This window comes from Rhinolophus ferrumequinum, chromosome 14 (assembly GCF_004115265.2).
Source record: "Rhinolophus ferrumequinum isolate MPI-CBG mRhiFer1 chromosome 14, mRhiFer1_v1.p, whole genome shotgun sequence".
Lineage (NCBI taxonomy): Eukaryota > Metazoa > Chordata > Mammalia > Chiroptera > Rhinolophidae > Rhinolophus > Rhinolophus ferrumequinum.
In genome coordinates this window covers 66,359,054-66,379,353 of record NC_046297.1, presented here as the reverse complement: position 1 = coordinate 66,379,353, position 20,300 = coordinate 66,359,054, and the positions used below count along the sequence as shown (strand labels likewise).

The window sequence follows — 20,300 nt, the reverse complement described above, 5'->3', positions numbered from 1 at the left end:
ATTTGATCAATCATAGTGAATGATATCCCAATACCATCCACTAAATCTTAAAAAGCCTAACTAGAAAAATATTTAACTCCAGTGACTATTCTTTGATTTTTGCAAGAGTAGCAAAGTTTGTCTTTATAAGTCAGTGAAAAAAAGGGCCCATGGCACTGATCCCAGCGTCTGTGTCTGCCTTGGGACAGGACCCACGACCCTGTTTTCAGGCTGCTTGCCTTTCTCTGCTGTGGAATGGGTGGTTTTACATAAATACGCAGTGTCCAACACGTAACGGCTACTCTGCTCAAAAGCACAAAATTGCCTCCACTTCTATCAACATAACCAACTTCATCTCCAGATCTTTCTGGAATTTCTGTCAAATACATTACTTTTATGACAACCCAGAGTAAACCACGTTTGCATTTTCCTCCACTTTTCATTCCATTTATTCACTTAAAGCTATGTTAGAAGAGAGGAATGCCAGACAGACAGACACGCATCTGAAACTGAACTTCTTGCCCAGGCAACTATACGCTTTTGCTGTGTGAACTTGACGCAAACAGAGCCTGTCTTGTAAACAGGATGGCAATTTGACTGACTGTCCACACCAGGACACTTCAGGAGTGGACGAGTGTTGTTAACAATGACAGATAGCAAGGGCTATCCTAACCTAAGCAAAAACAGCACATGTTCACATGCAAGTCAAGGACAGCGCCACAGAGGAAAAAGAAAGGAATGAAACTGCCAAGATGTCATACTTTAACACTGCATGGTTTTTAATTCGGGTTTATTGAGGTATTAGGTTGATGCAAAAGTAATTGCGGTTTTTGCAATTATTTTTAACCTTTTAAACCGCAATTACTTTTGCACCAACCTAGTTATCATTTACCTGAGTTAAAATTCACCCTAATACTGAAGGTTAAAGTAATATTAATGGATGAATAGCTTTAAGAAGCAACGTAATATAGTGGTTAAGTATGTAAGCCCTGGAGTCAGATTTGCCCAAATTCAAATTCTGGCTCCATCACTTGATAGCTTTCAGCTTAAGAGAGTCACTTAACCTCTCTGTACCTCAGTTTTCCTCATCTACAATATTTAGAACACACCAATAGTTACTTCATAGGATTGTTGCGGCCATTAAATTAATTTGTGTACAGCATCTAAAACTGGGTCTATCCTATGAAACATGCTCGGTAACCAGCTATTACTATTAATCCTTAAATGCTGACTCCTGGAACATTTCTACAACATTGAACATAATAGTAATGACGATAAAAAATAGGCTCTTCATCCAAAAGTAACCAGGTGCCAGGCACTGTTCTACGCATTTTATACGTATTATCACATGTGATCCACACAAACCGTTCTAGGGTGGAGGCTAAACGCAATCACACAGCAATTCACAGTGCGACTGTGGTAGGTTCTAAAAAGTGAAGTAACTTGCCCAAGGTCGTGCAGAAACACTAAGGGAGGGCCTGGCTGTGAGCCTGAACTCAGAGCCTAGCTCTTAATCACACACTTATTACCTTCAACAAGTCAATTTAGCACAAAAAATAAGCTTTAAGCCAAATATTTTGCCTTTACGAACAAATGCCCTACCATATTTGAAACCATCTGAAATGATATCTCCACAATCCCTTAGGGATAATATCCTGGTCAGGGCCAGCTAATTTAATGTTTTATGGAGAAGTTGAAATATTTAATAAACAAATATTTATTGATTCTTAACATTGTAATTTATTTTATTAATTTACTTTACGTCTTGCAGAACACAATTTCATCAGTAGCTAAATCTAAAGGAGGGCAAATAAAGAAAGACAAGGCTACAAAAGACGAGAAGAACAGCCTTAATTATGCCCAGAGATTGCCAGATCAACTTCTCATCTACTAAATCAAAATTAAACTAAAAGATCTTAAAAGTTCTCATCATGAGGGAAAAAAAAAAAGGTAACTGTGTGGTAATGGAGCTTCAGTGACCTTACTGTGATGACCATTTTGCTATACATACATGACTCAAATCATTGTGTTGTACATCTTAGGTACATACATGTCAGGTATACCTCAATAACACTGGAAAAAACAATGTTTATTATCCTTCCACATCTAAACCAGCTTTATACTACTACCATTTGCTGAAAACCTACATTATGCTAGGCATGCTATGCTAACCTTAGCTTAATGGTTAATTTAGTCTGAAAGTTCTGGAATAGAATGACCAGAATTTGAATCCTGACTTCCCTTTCTGCCTCTCTAAAGTTCAGCTTCCCTTTCTGACCTCTAAAGGTCACTTCCCCTTCTGACCTCTCTAAAGGTCAGCTTTCCGAGGTGTAAAAACGGGTGTAATAACAGTATCTAGTTCATAAAAGAAGGAGGATGAAATGAGGTAGAGCATGTGGGGCTATTAGCACAGTCACAGGCACAGCCCGCACTTGATAAATGGTAGCTCCCACTGTCATATATAAATGAATCATTTGATGGATGCCATTCAAGTTCTCTTTTCAGAAATGAGGAATAATTTGCCCAAGTTCATACAACAAGTAGTAAACAGCACATCTAGGATAAAGATAGTGGTATGATCTATACTAAAAGCTGGGCTCCTTTTTGCTTCCTTATCTCCTTCAAATTAATTACAAATTTTTAGGGCATTAAAAATATACGTGGTATAAAAAGACCTAAAATCCCACATGACTTAAGAGCTAATCAGGTCTGTTCAGGTTTCGATGTAAACCAACATGGTCTTCTGTAGTAGATAAAAGTGTCTCATTATATGGGTCTATAAAAACTAAAGGAGTTAAAACATGCACTGTCACATAGCCAATACTCAATAAATGGTAGTTATTATCATCAGCTATATGCTGACTGGTAAGAAATGTCAATTCCATTACCAGTTTATCAGGGAAATATAAATACACAGTAACGGCGCTATCATAAAACCATTTAGTTCTTTTTATTAGATACCTTTGCATCCTGACAAATAAGAAAATAAGTAGTAAATAAAAATCAATGAGACAAGTAAATGAGAACATGTTTTACGTCCTACAGTGTTCTATATCTCTGATGACATGCTTATCAATAAAGAACCAAAATTACTTACCTGAATGGAATACATTATAATTTTAAAGCAGTGAACTGCAAATTCATTGGGATCCCATAGTTTGTGATGATCTAAATGCCTGTAATTAATAATAAGAAAATTACTTTTAATAATTCCTTATTTTTATGATACTTTCTTCCTCTAGAACCCTCAACAATATGTAAAGCTTAGCAAGCAGAGGAATACTACCAAAAGTCAGTGTTTTCGTTTTCAGAAATATGATACATGTTTCCAATTGCCATATCCTCTCATAAAACAAGAATAAAAGGCTAGAATACACATAAGACTTTGACATACTTCATGAGCTGGCAAGAAAGCAAAGTCCCTCATTCCAAACTCCACAAGGCGGCAAAAATCTGGAGAGAGGTACATGTACACTGAAGCCGGCACCTGTCCCAGGCATGTCTTAGGATCTCTGGTGGCCGACAGGTAGTGGTTTAAAGGGCTGTATACACAGGAGACTAGAGATGAAGCTTAGAGCCCACCCAGGAAAGGCAGGCTATCAGATCAGAAATCCTTGCATCAAATCAGGACCTCCCAAAAGATGACACCCTCAGTGAATCTGGGGCAATGTTCTGTTGCAGAAGACTGTCAAAAGCTAGCCTGTGAGGGTGGCCGGTTAGCTCAGTTGGTTAGAGCATGGTGCAAATAACACCGAGGTTCGATCCCCACATGGGCTACTGTGAGCTGCACCCTCCTTAAAAAAAAAAAAAAAAAGCTAGCTGTGTTGGTCTTGGCTCTGAGAGGAACCACAAAAAATGGTAATCTCTACAGAGAATCCAACCAGGCTCTTCCCTTGGTTTGACAGAATTCACAGAATCTTTGTGGCTCAAAAAACTGAAGACAAGAATGTAGTTCAAAGTGGTGCCTGAATAACACTGCACCACCCATGCCTTCAGCAGAGGCAAAATATAGCCTCCGATGGAGAACACACCATAAATCCAGGCCTCAAGGATTCCCATAAATAAAGTTACAATCGACATGAGCTCAAAATTAAAATTCATACAACACACAGGTAAAGAGCTACTAAGAATGAGAGATATTACTGTAATGAATGGATTCAAATTTAAAATAAGTTTATTTTTATGCTTAAAGACGGGGAAAAAGTGTTAAAATTCGACAACTGAATAAAAGTCAATCAAAGATGACAAGTAGATTTAAAAAAATAACTAAATCCAACTTTCACCATTGAAAGATACAGTACTGAAACTAGAAACACTACCAGTTTACTTACACAGCAAATTAGACATAAAGAGAGAATTAGGACTACATCTAAAGAAATTGCCTAGAATGTAACACAGAGAAGAAAAGGAATAAACAATAAGTAAGAGAGCTTCAGGGACAGGAAGTGAAAAGGGAGAAGCCCTGACAAACACTTTTAATGAGAGCTTCAGGAGGAAATCATAGAATGAGAGTGAGCTATATTTGAGGAGCCAATGACTGAGGATTTTTCTAATTAAAAACGACCAAAGATCAAGAGGAACCCTAATCTTCAGGCTTAGGAGTCCAATAAAGATAAAGAGAAGATTACCAGACTAAAAGGAATATAACTAGATTCACAAGTAACTCACAAATAACAAAGTGAGTACCTACAGATTGAATTACAAAAATGTTAAGATCTCTATGATGTAGCCGGAACCATCTTCTTCTTATCTTATAACCCTTTCACTATGTCTGACACTCCAGCCAATGTATCAGCTAATCTCTGCCCCTCACTGATCTCTACCTCTGTTCACACATCTCAACCAGCCGGAGCCTACTATCCACCTGAGTCTCCCTCAAAGGAAATCGCCTCCAGTCTATACATGCTACAGAGATATTATAGTCAGGAAGGGAAAAGGAAAAGGCAAATGATTAACAAAAGACAGACTGGCAAAAATGTACAAAAATTACACAGAATATTATACAGTAGATCTATCATCTGATGATTGAGCTGGAACACAAAGGCCTGACAAGGCTGGAAAGCTAATGTCTATGTGGAGAAACTCAAAGCTCACAAATGTGTTTTGCCAGAGGGAGAATGTAGGTACCAATGAGATATTTACTATCCCTGCTCTGACTTACTCACTAGGTACAAGAAGAAATTTACTCAGAGAACCGAACGTGCTCTAAAGTAGTCCAGCCAGGGCAAAAAGAAAGCCAGTAAGTAGAAACAAGGGGCTAGGAGGACGTGACCACAGAAGTTAAAAAAACAAGCTACGTCACACTCAGACACTGTGTGTTTTACTATTCACTGTGCATATGCATTTCCAGGTCTGGGGGGTGCGGAAGGTCAAGGTACACGATGCACACGATGTCAAGCACAGGACCGCACTTCACTACGAAGGGGAAAAAGCTGATGAAGTGGGTGAACCAGCGCTCGAACGTCTATCTGACTCAATCCTGTACTCTGCCCACAATGCTCCACTGTTCCATTAATGACTCCCTCATACAAGAAGAAAGCCTTTGTCCTCTGTAAGTAAATTAACACAGAATTAATACAGCACAGTCACAAATACCCAGGAAAATACCAACTACTTACGCAAAGACTGGTCTGACAGCATTATTCATATTCCCGTAAGTTGCTCGACCCAGCAGCTCTCTGAAACAGTTTTCAGCCAGCACAGCGGGATTCTCCTCTTTGTCAGTGGAAGGGGAAGAAGGAGGGCCTATGCGACTGAAGAGGGGAAACAAAAAAGGAATGCAAGAATTCTAACGCTAGTTCTAACAGTTAAACAGATTTTACTTCTAGAAATGTTAAAATGACGTTTTCTTTTTATCCCAAAATATCTTAGAAGAAAGAATAAGAAATAAATACAGTCACACTCTTTTTGTTGAAAATAATTATAAAGTGAATAGTTGTCGTTGTTGTTGTTATTATTTTGGTTACTTCTAACTTCCTCTGAAAAAGCATGCTGGATCCCTAAAGGATAACAGAGGTCCAGTTGTAATTTCTATATCTTACACTTGCAGCTAAGTAATGTGAATTCAAACAGTAACGGATGCGCAATAATAAGCAGCCATAAAAGTATAGAATTATTCTAAAACAAATAACACCTTAAGTGTATGATTAAAAAAAATCTGTGGTCCGGTAAGCCTACTGTGATTACACTAAAGACTAGTAACTTTTCAGAAAGGGCACATATTTAAACTCACTCGAGTTTACTAAGAGACCACTATTTACGTAATAGTAAAGGCAACACTTTCTTACCCCAGCAAGCACACAAACACCTACAAATGTGAGGCCGCCGCAACCCTACCATCCATCTGTATCAGTACCTGTCGACCTCTTCTGTCTTCTGCATGTTAAACAGCAGGGATGGAACAATTTTATCCATATGCTGGGGTTCCCAAATAGTAGCCCGAAGCTCATCATTAACTGTTTTGCGAACCACGCCTTGAATACCCCTGATCCCGGCAATTCGAATTCTATAAAAAAGAAAAAATTGAGTCATGAAAAAAAGTTATTTGACCAAGTCTGCTTGCTTAGCTAAGAGAATGAATGCCAAGTAAATATCATCTCAAGTCAATGAAATAAAAATAACACAACAGTAAGTCAAATTAAAATCTCAAAAATCTAAGACGACAAAGAGATAAGGCAGTTCCAAAAGAGACTTACCTTCAATACCATCTTTTTAAAATCAGCATTTAAAGTTTAAAAGGACTGTAAAAATACAGTACTATCTATCTAGTCTGTACATTATTTTTCAATAAAAGAAAATTTAATCAAAAGCATTAGGTTCTCCTAAGCGGATGATAATATAAGAACTAGAGTATCTCCATTGCTTGCCCAGAGGTCTCAGCAGCTGAGCGAAGACAGGGTTTCACTCCGAACACGCGTCAGTGCTTCCTCAGATGGCTTTCACTGCTGCTCCCCTACATGGAAGACTACACTGCTTCCTTAAAGGTGACGAATAAGAACAATCCAAATGGAGTACAGATAATCTCAACCGTACACATCTGTGTGTAATGACACATACATTACCATGTGGATCTGTGACTTAAGACACAGTGAGAGTGCTATCCTATCCTCCATCACAATCCATGTCCCCAAATTCCTCAAGCTCTTCCTCTCTTTTTAAAAACCAAAACAAACAAAAACTACACATTCATGACTGAGAAAAAAAGTGACTAGAAAACAGCATACAAAAGATGGAAAAAACAACTTCATAAGCAGAGTTAACCTGGTCACCCATTTACCCTAAAATACGTTCCCTCTGGCCTAATTTGATTGTTATTTACTTCCTTTTTTGCTACTACAGGAAATACTCACCATTCAAGGTTTATTCCGTTTACCCAACCCATAAATAGGTTTAGAGAAGGGACGATATGGGGAAGGGGGTGGTACTGCTTTATAAACCAAGGGGAAAATGACGCAGGCATTTGGGAGGAGCAGATGGAAAGTGGGATGTGGCGATGGTACGACACTGGGCAGGTGAGAAAGTAAACTGGGAGACAGAAACAAAGCTTGCCTACCATGTTTCCCTGAAAATAAGATGTAGCTGGACCACCAGCTCTAAAAATTAATATAAGATCCAGTCTGATATTATATTATATAAGACCCGGTCTTATGTTAAAATAAGACCGGGTCTTATATTAATTTTTACCGGGTCTTATATTAATTTTTGTTCCAAAAGACGCATTAGAGCTGATGGTCCAGCTACATCTTATTTTCGGGGAAACGTGGTATTTCAAAGTTGTGTCTACACATGCTGCTTTCTAAACTACAAAGTGCCAAGAGACTTGGTGCAGCCATCACAAATGGGCAAGCCTAGCGTCAGCACAAAGGTGTCTGCTTTACGGACCTGCTGCTACTCCCTGGGTGACGAGAAGGCCAAGCGCGGGAGACACAGAACACATGAATAAACAAGGTGACACGAGAACAGTGGCTCAAGCCTCATGATACAGAAGCCCAAATGGAGGACAGCAGATGGCGACACCCTTGCTCAGGGCAGGTGGGGACTACCGATAGATACTACAGCTACACAGATAGCATCTAATTCAGATCTAGTATCTGGCCTAACCAGCATATTTCAGCCATGACCTCAAAGGAATTTCAGTTTCCTTATCAATAAAATAGAACAATGGTCTTACCTAACACACAGGAATATTGTAAGGATTAAAGTGAGTTAATTCATGTAAAGTGTTTAGCCAACAAAGTGTTAAACAGAGTAAGCACTCAATAAGTATTAGTGGCTCATGCTGTTTATCATGACAACGATGATGATGATGGTGGTGGTGATGGTGGTGGTGACAGTGACAATGGTGATGATGATTTCCACCATAGATGAAGGTTGCTCAGAAACTTAAGAGTTACAGCTTAAACAACGTGATGTGTAACTTTAAATGTGTAACTTTGCATTGTTGCTGCAACGCAAATGTTTTAAAAAATCTGAACAATGATCAGCCCCATTTCCTACTGCCCAGGCCCTGAGTTCTATTTGTAGGGTTTCACTAAACATAAAGGGACAGATAATAAGCATCTAAATTAGAACCTAAAACGGAATATAAACATGCCTGAAGAAAACCAAATGGGCTTTTACTTCAGGCAAAGCAGGAAAAACAATCAAGTCCTCTATAAAGGTCTTCAAGCATTTTAGTTAACATATTTGTTTTACAATAATTCAAATAAAATATTATTTTGGAATTTCAAATAGCATATGACATTGTAAAGACCTGGAATTCAGGTAAAAGCCTTATAAGGCCTTTCATCTGTGTATAGAAAATTTCAAGCTTGTTTTTGTATAAACATTAATGAAAAATGTTACATGAAAATATGTTCAAAAGATAAGACCTTTCAGTAGGGGGCGCTAAATATCTAAAAATAAGATGTAATAAAATTCTGAATTTCTAAAATGCATCCTTTCGTAAATAATATGGATACCACCATTTTTCACCTACACTGGTTTATATGTGAAACTCACTTCAACCAAAATTTGAGAAATTTCTAGGTGTAGTTTAGTAATCCTCATAATACTAAACTGAAAAAAAAAATAGTACCTTTAGGATATTTTCTGCATTTTAAAACTGTTATAATCTTGAAAAAAAATTGCCATTTTCTTTAGCTAGTCTTTATGCTTTTGTGCTCCATTAACAACTTAATGTCAGCTCCTGAGAACAGGGAACAGTTTTATAAAACATTTTTTAATGTCCTTTAGGGAGAAAAAAGAGATTTTAGTGGCGACTGGGAGAAACAGAAAATTAATTATTATAAGATAGTTACAATTATCTTTACCTTTATAAGGCTTTACCTCTCATCATAAAGGAATAACATCAGGAGTCTAAATGGCCTTGAGGAAAAATTACACTACCTGCATCTCAGACACAAATCATATATCTGAAAACAACTATTAATTAAATCACCTCTCAGCTTTCTTTCTCCAAGTTAAAAATAACTTTTGCACTTGTTTTTGTTTCTGTAAACCAACACTGTAACTTGCATACTAAAACCTAGTATGACTTTAATTCTTAACTTTAAAGGTTCTCATCTCCATGTAGAGCTCAACCTACAGACTGTGCTTGCAAATAAGTATTTGATTCCAGAGTTACTACTACAATGTATCTGAAAGAAATGTTTAAAACTGCCCAAATAAGTTGTCATGATAACCTGAGACTGACAATGATTCAGTAATATACATTCCTTTATTCAAATGATCTGTGTATTCCTTCAAAGAGCCTACTACGTGCCCAGCACTACTCAGTGCCAGTGCTCCAGCAGACCTCAGAAGAAAGCCTTTGTCCCCCTGGAGCTCATATTCCACAGAAGAGTGAGAACAGGTGAGAGCTATGAGAAGATGAAGAACAACTGGGGATGGGATGGCAGGACTGCTATTACCGACTGAAAGGTGGCCCGGGAGGACTCTCGCGATAAGGTGACATTTGCAGAAATCTGAACCAAGTAAGGAAAGAAGCCATGTGGGTGTCTGGGGAGTTATTCTAGGCAGAGGGACCCCTTAGTCCAAAGGCCCTGGGAGAAGTGAGCCTGATGTGTGTAAAAAACAGCAAGGAGACCCCCATGGCTGGAGTAGAGCGGAAGGAAACGAAACGGTGAGATGACAGGCCCTGACGGTGCGGCAGGGGTGCATAATGTGGCATCCTGAGTTACAGTAAAGGCTGAATTTTACCGAGTGAGCTGGGAAACCACTCTCAATATTGCCACTGCAGCTGGTTCTTCTAACAGCAATGAAAAGTTGTATTTCAGGAATAACACATACATTTTCACATTTCCGTTGGTAATTATTATGTAATATGTAAGCAAGATATTCATCAATAAATCACTATGACTTTAAATCATAATGTTAAATAATACCTACTCTGTTCGTATTTCTGGATCGCTGTGACAGGAATGACACATGGCACTGAAGCGAGATACAAAAAAGTCGTATCGTCTGTGATAGGATGGTGTGTCTTCTTCAATATTTGCAAATTTGACAAACTGGGAAAAAAAAAAAAACAATATAAATGTGTTACTGCCTTTTTGAAAGTGGGGACCAAACACATGTACTTTCATTTATTACTTGTTACGTTAACAAGACATGTTGAAAGAAGCAAATGAGACATATGAAATAGCATAAATACCACGTATATACAGTAGGAATCTTTGAATAATGAGCTTTAGAAAATCAAGGATACAGCATTATCAGTATTAAATATAACTTGCTAATCCAATTCCTTTTGAGTGAGTGAGCCGGCTGTCTAGAAAGAAAGGTCTTACTCTAAAGCTCATTTCCTGGATGCTAGCTTCAATGATGACCTCAGGCCCAAACTTACAGGCAATTTTATTTTTTAATTGTAAGCAGGAAATCTTCCTTGACAGCTGTTACATAACACATGAATGAATAATATTTATACAAATAAGATGGGATAAGAAAAGGGGACATAAACTGAAAGAAACATAACAAACTCAGTAGAGAAGAAAAATACCGAGATGGGTAAAATCACTCTACCTCCTTTAAAAGATTAAAAAAAAAAAAACTATCCATATGTCTAGGAAATTTTAAATATCCTACATGAATCACAGACTTGGCCTTAAGAGTCCTTAACATACACTATCCTTTCTCATTAGCTTTCTTATTCATTTGGTGATTTATTAATTCTGTATACCAAGTAGCCTAAAGTAATAAGCTGTTCGTTTCCTTGCAGATTAAATACATACATACACCCGTCAGGATACAGGCTGATGGCTTTAAAAGGCTATACCCAAAAGAATTATTCAATCAAATTTTCTGATACTCACCTGGAAATAAAACTGAACTATCACAGAATAAATTCGAAAAAATGAAATTATGATGCCAAAAAGACTTTAACTCAGGCAGAGCTAAGTCATCTGTTTTTAAATTTTATATGATACACATTATCTAGAAAAGGGCCACATGTACTATACCTAGCTGAGATTAAAGTGACATTAATTACCAATCTATACCATACACTGTACTAGGTATTTTCACATGAGTTCTTATTTACTCATCCCAATAACCCTCTAAAGACTTTGTCATTTCTCCCCATTTTCAGATCGGAACATTGAAATTCAGAGGTTAAATCATTTGCCCAAAGAGACACAGTCAGTAAATGGTGAAACTGGCATTACAGTCCAGGGGACAGAGTCTAATTTTCAAGAATCTCTGAGTACAAACTATAGTTTCAGAAAATATTAAATATATATTAAAAAGAAATAAAAATATTAAAGGATTAACTTTTAAATATTGGTATTACAGATGTCTTTAACCTGTTTATTCTTTCACATGTTCTAACATTTTCCAAATTTCCTACAATAAACGTGTATTTTAAAAGCAGAAAAAAATTAATCAGAAATAAAAATTTGGCCATTAAAATGTTAAAGGTTCTGGAAAAATTTTCAGGAGGAAAAACTTAATTCTCTTTCTATCTGTTGAGAGTGACAAATAGCAGTATATCTGAACGATCATTTCCAGAAGCATCTCCTATTGTCTACGAGCATAAAGAACAGGATAAAAAAATGGGCAGCTATGCTCCAGAAACATGTACAAAATACGTCTTCCTTCCCAAGTTTCCGGAAAAGCTCTTCTAATTCCTTTAACTCTGGATCTCTCTATCGAACTCAAAATCTATATACTCTGTGTTAAAATAATCCAATAAAAAGAAAGGTATTATCATTAAGGACTTCTTATCTTATGTAGCAGTGGGGGAAATGAGACACAGCACAGTGCAGAGATTAGGAACAGACTGTTAGATGGACCTAGATTTGGATGCTGAATTTACTAACAAAATGTGTGGCCTGAGAAATGGGATACTTAACTCACAGGGTTGTAAACAGATTCAAATGAGAACCCAATAAAAGTTAGCACAAGGCCTCATACATGGTATGCACTCAATAAAAAATAAGTCCTACTTATTTGTCACTGAAAAATTTAAGTGGAGAATTAGATATGTTTCAAAAGGTACAATAAAAGGAAGCAGCAATGTAATCTTTTAGATGTAAGTTTCTCCCACTGATCACTATTAAAATTTTGGGCCTGGTAAGTTCTTTGTTGTGGGGACCATATTACATGTGGGACGTTTAGCAGCAGCCTTGATACCATTAGATAACACTCCCCATCCTGCACTGTGAAAAATCAAAACAGCCTCCCGACATTGCCAAACGCTCAGGGACTGAGGGGACAAGTGCCCCCCAATGAGAATCACTGCTTCAGTGTAGTGAATGGTTTCAAGGACTGGTCCATGTGGACAACTGGTAAACGATATTTAAAGGAAAAGGTTAAGAAGAGCAATGAGGCTTGAAAAAAGTGAGATGGATCAACTGAACTCATGAGGAACAAAAAAGGAAAATAATGTATGCTTTTCCTAGATCTTAATCCACAATAATGACGGCGTATTTATATGCAAAAACGCAAGCTTTGGAGTAAAGAAGACCTAGCATTGAATCCCCTAGATACAGCATTACTTCATTGTGTCTTTGGACATGTTAGCTTCAATTCTTCATCTAGAAAATGGGAATAATATTTCTGAGCTTGAAGGGTTTTGTGAGAATATAATGATATAATAAATATGAAGCATCTAGCAAATACTGTATTACAGTTGACCCTTGAAAAACGCAGGGGTTAGGGATACTGACCCCCCCACGCAATAGAAAATTTGTGTATAACTTTTGGCTCCCTAAAAACTTAACTACTAATAGCCCACTGTTGACCAAAAGCCTTACAGATAAGATATATAGTCAATTAACACATATTTGGTATGTTATATGTATTATACACTGTATTCTTACAATAAAGTAAGGTAGAGAAAACAAATGTTATTAAGAAAATCATACGGAAGAGAAAATACATTTACAGTACTATACATATTTATTGAAAAAAAAATAAAAATCCATGTATAACTGGACCCGTGTACTTCAAACATTTGTTGTTCAAGGGTCAACTATATTTCCTTAAAAAAATCTGAACCAGTGTTGCATAGTATTAATATTTATCACCATTATGTATTATTATTTATAACAATAATGATTACATATTACCATTTATTGATAAATTAATTACCTAGCAATTTTCTCTCCTGAATCAGGGTACATACAGGTACACTGTATTATGCTCTATACTTTTCTGTATTTGAAATAATAGTTCACAATAAAAACGGGGTACTAAGGAAAAGTACCTAGCACAATTGCTAAAACGAAAGAGAAACTGAATAAATCACGCACTGTCACACTGGGTCAGCATCAGCACACAGGCAAATGTCAATAAATTAAAATAAAATGTACAAAAATCATTAATAAATACAAAAGTATTAATCAGTACCAGTAATGTTTGACAATATTTTTTCAATGTTTAATTTTCAATGTATCAATTTTCAGTGTTTGACAACTCAGCACCACTAAAAACTAAAATTAAATTTCCCCGGAATACTAGATAAACAATGTTGGTCAAGATTACACAGAATTTCACTTACTACAATTCACTCAAATCAAAGTAGGTAATTGAAGAATTTGGTCTTTTGGCCAAATGACTCATTAAAGAAATCCTACTGGCATTGCTGGCTGCAAGTAGAGAAACTTCTGGGAGTGTGCACTAAAACTTCCACCCCAACCAGGAAACCCTTTTCCCTCAAGTTTTATCACTAATTATAAAGGAAATAGGAGAAGCCTAAGTAGCTACACTGCCTGATGAGCCCATCACACCACTAATTGCATTTGCAAATATGCTACAGTTTCCCTCTTGAAATCACATTGAGGATTTTATATACTCTTGCTTTTTTCTTAAACATTCTACTACTACCAATAACGACTACCAATGCCATATACTATTTTAATAGCTTCATACATATTAACTCATATTACACAACACGCCTATAAGGTTGGTACTACTGTATTCTCATTTCACAGATGAAAAGCTGAGGCAAGGAGAGGTTTACTAACTTGCCCACAGTAGACAGCCAGAAAGTGGTTCAGGCATCATTCAAACCGGGGCAGTGGGATCCTGGCATTCGCGTTCGGTCACCACCTATACTTTCTCCCCTATACTATAAAAGAACTGCCCATAAACAATAGCAGGCGATACGTGACTCTCTGTTAGTTGCTGATAAAAATCTGGATGGGAACCTGTGGATGGGCTGAATGCCTGAAAGCTTCCTCAGGGGTGAAGCTGTACAATAAAACTAAAGATGAGAGAACAACGGTTGCCCCTGTATTTTATTTTCCTTTGCAGATTTGCCTTCCCCAACCCCACATATGTTTAACGAACTATGGTTCAGGATAGGAGAGAATGTGTGTGGCCAGCAGAAAGAGTTCAGAAGTAGTGTGAGAAGGCCTGGGGAAATAAGCCCGACTTTGATGGCCAGTGACTTTCTGTTGCTCCTTGGGATTGGTTAATAGCACAGATTTCACAAGGACGCAAAAGCTAGAGACAAAGTGTTCTAACCACCTGCGTCTATACTGGTCGTCCAAATGCCCTGACCCGAGCATTTGCCTTTACCAGGTCACGACATTCTCAGAATGCCTCTTCTGTATGTGCTAGTGAAACTCAAAGTCAGTTAAGAGAATAGTTTACTCACCGAATTTGTTCCAAGAACTTGAAGCTTTGGTTCGCCTGATTCCAGCAGCTTTGCTACCATATGAAGAAAGCTTTCTACAAATGGCTTGATGCTTTGAGAATGGCAAGCCATAAGAAGTTGGTCCAGTGCCTCCATAGCAATTAAAACATACCTAAGTGTAAGAGGAAAATAACGTCAAAGCATTTCTAGCTCTCTTAATTCTAAGTGCTTTTTACTGGAAGAATTAAAATAAGTTTATTAAAATGAACAAAACACAGGAAGGCAAATTTAGTGGTTTCTAAGTGGAATCTTAATTCTCACAAGCAGTAATGATCTAGATTATGAAATAATTCTCAATTGAAGTATACAAAAACTGTACTGGACTACTCCATTTTCTCCTTCTCACCAAAAGCTCTTTCAGAGCTTCCTTAACATGAGCTTTGTGTGTATTTTTCTTTGTAAACATGGACATTTTCTGTTTTCCAAACTTTTAACATTTCTTTGTATCTGACCCCAAAGAGTTATAAGCAACGTGCCTAAATTTCCAACATAATCTATTTGTAAACATCAATATATAAACATTATCAGCAACAACAGACTATTATCCTAAGAAAGGGCCTCGTAAATGTTCCCTTACAACTCATCAGATTTTAAAGCTTGTACAAAAAATTGAAAATAAGACTTTAGTTAACTTTGCTTCAACAATGAACTATAAAACTATGTGTATCAAGACTCACTAAAATGTTCTAAGTGCTTAACAACAGGGACGTAGAGAAAGCCAATATTTCACTTGCAGAATGGAGTACTCTTAAGAAAGTAGGATCATAAAATGACAATATGGCTAAGTATTTGTAATCCAAATGATCCAAGTCATTACTGTTCAAGCACAGAGAATGGATTGAGACAGGAGACTTTTATTTACAGGTAGTTTTGCAGCTAGCACCATTCCCAATCAGCATGCTTACATCTTCTGAACCTTAATATCTAAGCCTAGCAATAGCTCTATTCTATTACTCCTCTGACAGGTAAAACTGAAGTCGTGTTACAAATCAATTGGTTAACAGAATCTTCCTCTTTGTCTTCAATTTAGAGACTGGTTTTTAAATTACAGACTGCACTAATAGACTAAGGGAGTCCATTTCCACTATTTCCATTAGAGAAGTTTCAAAAACGAAGGGACACTTAAGCTAAAAGCAACTGCATTAACTAACATGAGCCTATTCTTAAAATCTGACCACAAGGAAAGTGAAAACTGCAGTATCTATTTAGTATCACACATTTCCTTGTATAATATCACAATGCTTCACCCTCACATATCACTTTTGCCTGACTAGATGGCAAACTAACTTACAGGATGACGGAGCCTGAAGAAGTTTCCAATGATACAATATGACCAGCAATTAGTTTCCTTACCCAGAACGATGTCTGACAACATCCCTGCTCAACCTTTCTGCCAGGTAAGAACCAATTCGATCTAGTTTCTCTGGAGCAGATACTGCATAAAATGTCAATTTCTCCATATCAGCTTTGACAAGGCCATCCTAAAACACAATAATAACAACAAGATAAACAGGTTATCTATATTTTCATGCTTATTTTTTTGTATTTCTAAGTGTTGCTTGCTTCACATTTCCCCTTTTTGGCTTGGTGATTAATCCATTTTTATGCTGAATCTTTCTGGATGTAGCTCCCTTAGTGCTAATATTCGCCATTGTAGACAGACAGAATTTTTAAAAAGTTGCAAATGCCCCATTTAGGCAAAATATTTAAATATACCTTCATAAGCAATGAATTTTTCTAACACCCTCCTACATAGAGTAAAGATTCCCAACGAAAGCTTTCAAAGCTCCCTCACTGCCTACGAGGCAAAGCGGGTAAAGCAGACACCTGATCTGTCGTTCATATTCCTCCTTCATACGGCCTCTACCTCATCTTCAGTGACCATACGCTCCAGACTACGGAGGGTAATAATGTGAATGTTCAGCCTGTTAAATAATACTTCTGAAATTCTGGTCAACATGATTACCTCCCATCACACTCTGTAATTTCAAGGGTCTGATCTCAAATGGATCTCTTGCTTTGCCAAGCCTTTTCTCTTGCCTGGCCCCTCATTTGCAACAGACAGACTAATCTTTACTTCTCCAGGTGGTGTACATCCTTCAAAGCTCAGCAAATCTCATTTTCCCAGACACTGGCAACCTACAGGGATACCCCCCGTGATTTAAAGGAAAAACTTTACCACCTGTTTTACTTAACATTTCACTTACTGATGTATGCACTGTGATTTAATATTTAATATACTTTTGCTTTATATCAGTCAACGGATGGAAAGCTCCTTAAGGGCAGGAAACATCTTAGGGTTTTTTTTCCCTACGCCACAAATTATGCAGGATATCTGACAGCAAACAGTATTTAATTACTAATTAGCCTCCTCTAAATAGCTTTTTAAATCAGATTTGAGTAAAAATGAGATATATCTCATGTCATGAGACATATAAATTAATGTTAAGATAACCAAAAGGTTTCTATAGTTGGCTACATTTTAAAATAAAGAATATTCTGGGAATCAAACCCATGTAACAATTTTGGTTCATATCCATGTAACACTAGACTAAAGGAATCTTAGAAAATTTAAAGAGTGTCAAACAAAACCATTTAAACCCAGTTGCTTTGAAACCAGTAATCTTCTACAATAAAGTAAATTTTACAAAAAAAAAAAAAAAATGAAAGAATTTAAGTAAAAACAGAACAAACTCTACCTGGAGTATTCTTATTTTACACCTCAATTCTCTTCTAAAAACTGTGTGGCCAGCCCTATTTATTCTTTGTCTCGTAGCTGAGATTTCATTTCCTTCAGGCCTTTCTTCTTCCAAACCCAACTTAGATATCATTCCAACTCTAGCAGCATCCTGTACTTCATTTCTCTATCACAGCATTCTTACACAATATTGTAATTGCCAATTTTCTTGTCTATGCTTGGTGACAGCTCATGTCTGCGTTCACAGTTGTATTCTTAGCATTTCGTACAAATAAGCTGGCACTAGTTCATAAGTTTTGATGAGTATTACTTAAATTTAGGAACTATTTGGACAAAAGAATGTCACCTGTCCGTCATTCCAAGTTTATGCTTTATCTATGAAAAGGATATGAAAATTAGACAGGCAAACATGGATCATTTAGAAGTTAAAGAGAAGTATAAAAATAGTGGTGGACACAGTGAGAGTTAGGGGTAAAAGTAGAGAAACGAAATTAGGGAAACCTTCAGGAGGTCAGCGGGGGGGAGGATGGGTCAGCAAAGAGAAGGATCAGGAGATGTAGATCAAATTACTTTTGGATCCTCAGGGAATATGTTGTCCACCAGACGTTTGTAGCGAGGACGCAAAGCAGAGCAGCAGCAACACACTCCTGTTCAAAAGAGAAGAAAATCACAAAGGACAGAGGTTATTCATATTGTAAACTGACCTAGAAATTCAAGTTTCTAAATTTCAATGGGTTATTTAAAGTACAGGGTAAAAACTCAAACTGCCACAAACAGAAAAAGTCACGCAAATTCAATTACTGATTAAGAAACGAGAAAGTTAAATTTCTTCTCCCCTCCCCGAAGACACCAGGTCAAAAGTAATACACTAACGAATTATTCCGAAGTTCCAAACCAAATTGTTTGCGGGCATGTGTGCGCGCACACACACACACACACACACACACACCCCTATCGAATTCATCCTATGAAGCAAATACATAATTGGCACCCCCCCTTTACCTCCTTTCTGATCTCATCTCATACTACTCTCTGTAGCCCCGTCCCTGCTGCCCCCCACTCCCCGTTCCCCCAGCCTGACCCAATCCACTCAGCTCCAGACACAGTGGTCTTAGAATGACAGCTCACTCCTAGCATAGCTGGTAAAAACAGGTAATACACGTATTTACATAATGAAGTGGAAACAAGCTCAAAGGAAAGTTCAGAAATTCCAAAAGCTGCTGAAGGGCTGCTCTGTATATATTCCGTTGCTGGTGTTTTGGAAAAAGCAATGGATTTGGATCCGGAAGACCTGGGCTCATTCCAGCCCTTTCACTTGAGTGGCTCCAGGAGCCTGCGGTACGGCACATGAGCCATCTGAAAAGCTTTATGTTAAGTGGGGGGATCGTTTTCTTGTCCTGCAAAGTCCCACCTGCACAGGAGTTCTGGTCCGGAGCCATTATAAAGCTGTTCTCATGATTTACGAAACGGGTTTGCATGTCTCTGTGTAAGTGTGATTTGTGCGTATTTAGAAACAAAAATATGGGATAAGAGAACACTTGAGCAGTAAGTTAAGAGGACTCAGATCTAAGCAGACATCTGCTACTATCTTATCGAGTAACGTTATGCAAGAGCCAAGTGCTCCGGGTCTCACTTTGCGCAGGAAGTTATGCTTCATTCACGCATGCAGTCATACACCACAGGTGAAGGGAGTGCCAGCACAGGCCGAAACAGCAAAGATTGAGTCCAGACTTGCAGTAAAGTGGAGCCATTCATGATAAAAAAACAAGGCAGTTAAGATTCGTACAGCATCTTCAGTGATCACAAGACGTACATGCATGTATACATACAGAAACTTACATAAATAATGCATAAATTATTGAACCATTTCTTGCAAACTAGTGAGGCATTATCTCTACCACTTTACAAAAGTGGAAACTGCAATAGAACTGACCACATAACTTACTTACACAACAGCAATGACTGGGTGAGACTCCAAGGTCTCGTTGTACACCACAGGTGTTAGTGGTCAAATCGATCAACACCTGACTATTCCATTTGCACCTACTGTGTGGCCTCATGCTAGATACCACAGATGCAAGAAAGTATAAAAGACACAAGATGTTTACCCTTGAGAAGTTTACAAACTGGTATAAAAAACAGTGGATAATTCAGCAGTAAATACTTAGGCACTATATGCTGATAACATAAAATGCTACCCGCCGTTTAGGGTGTTTTCTACTTTAATAGAAGCAAAAAACTCCAAAGAGTCCATTAGAGGATTTTTTTTTTTCAGATTAACACCAACATACCTGAATTCTTTTCAGAGTTCAAAAGTGAAACACAGGTCTGATTATGAGAAAGAAAAACAAGAGTAACAGCCAAATAAGCAAAAGTCCTATTTCTGTTTCTACTATACCTTATATAACCTTATATATACTTCAGATAAATGTTAATCCAGTGAAATAAATTAAAATCAAATATGTATTGATTGACTTATACAGG

At 37.4% G+C, this 20,300-nt stretch overlaps 1 protein-coding gene across 2 annotated transcripts in view; it reads right to left on the bottom strand.

The window, feature by feature from the left end:
• EFR3A (EFR3 homolog A) overlaps positions 1-20,300 on the bottom strand; it is a 79,694-nt gene that overhangs the window by 32,430 nt on the left and 26,964 nt on the right. For both annotated transcript variants that reach the window (XM_033126082.1, XM_033126083.1), the window contains exons 2-8: positions 18,387-18,463; positions 16,472-16,599; positions 15,080-15,230; positions 10,369-10,490; positions 6,335-6,484; positions 5,598-5,732; positions 3,077-3,155 (exon numbers count right to left, since the gene is read on the bottom strand). In XM_033126082.1, the coding sequence (XP_032981973.1) occupies positions 3,077-3,155; positions 5,598-5,732; positions 6,335-6,484; positions 10,369-10,490; positions 15,080-15,230; positions 16,472-16,599; positions 18,387-18,463 (842 nt within the window). The remainder of the gene's footprint in view (positions 1-3,076; positions 3,156-5,597; positions 5,733-6,334; positions 6,485-10,368; positions 10,491-15,079; positions 15,231-16,471; positions 16,600-18,386; positions 18,464-20,300) is intronic.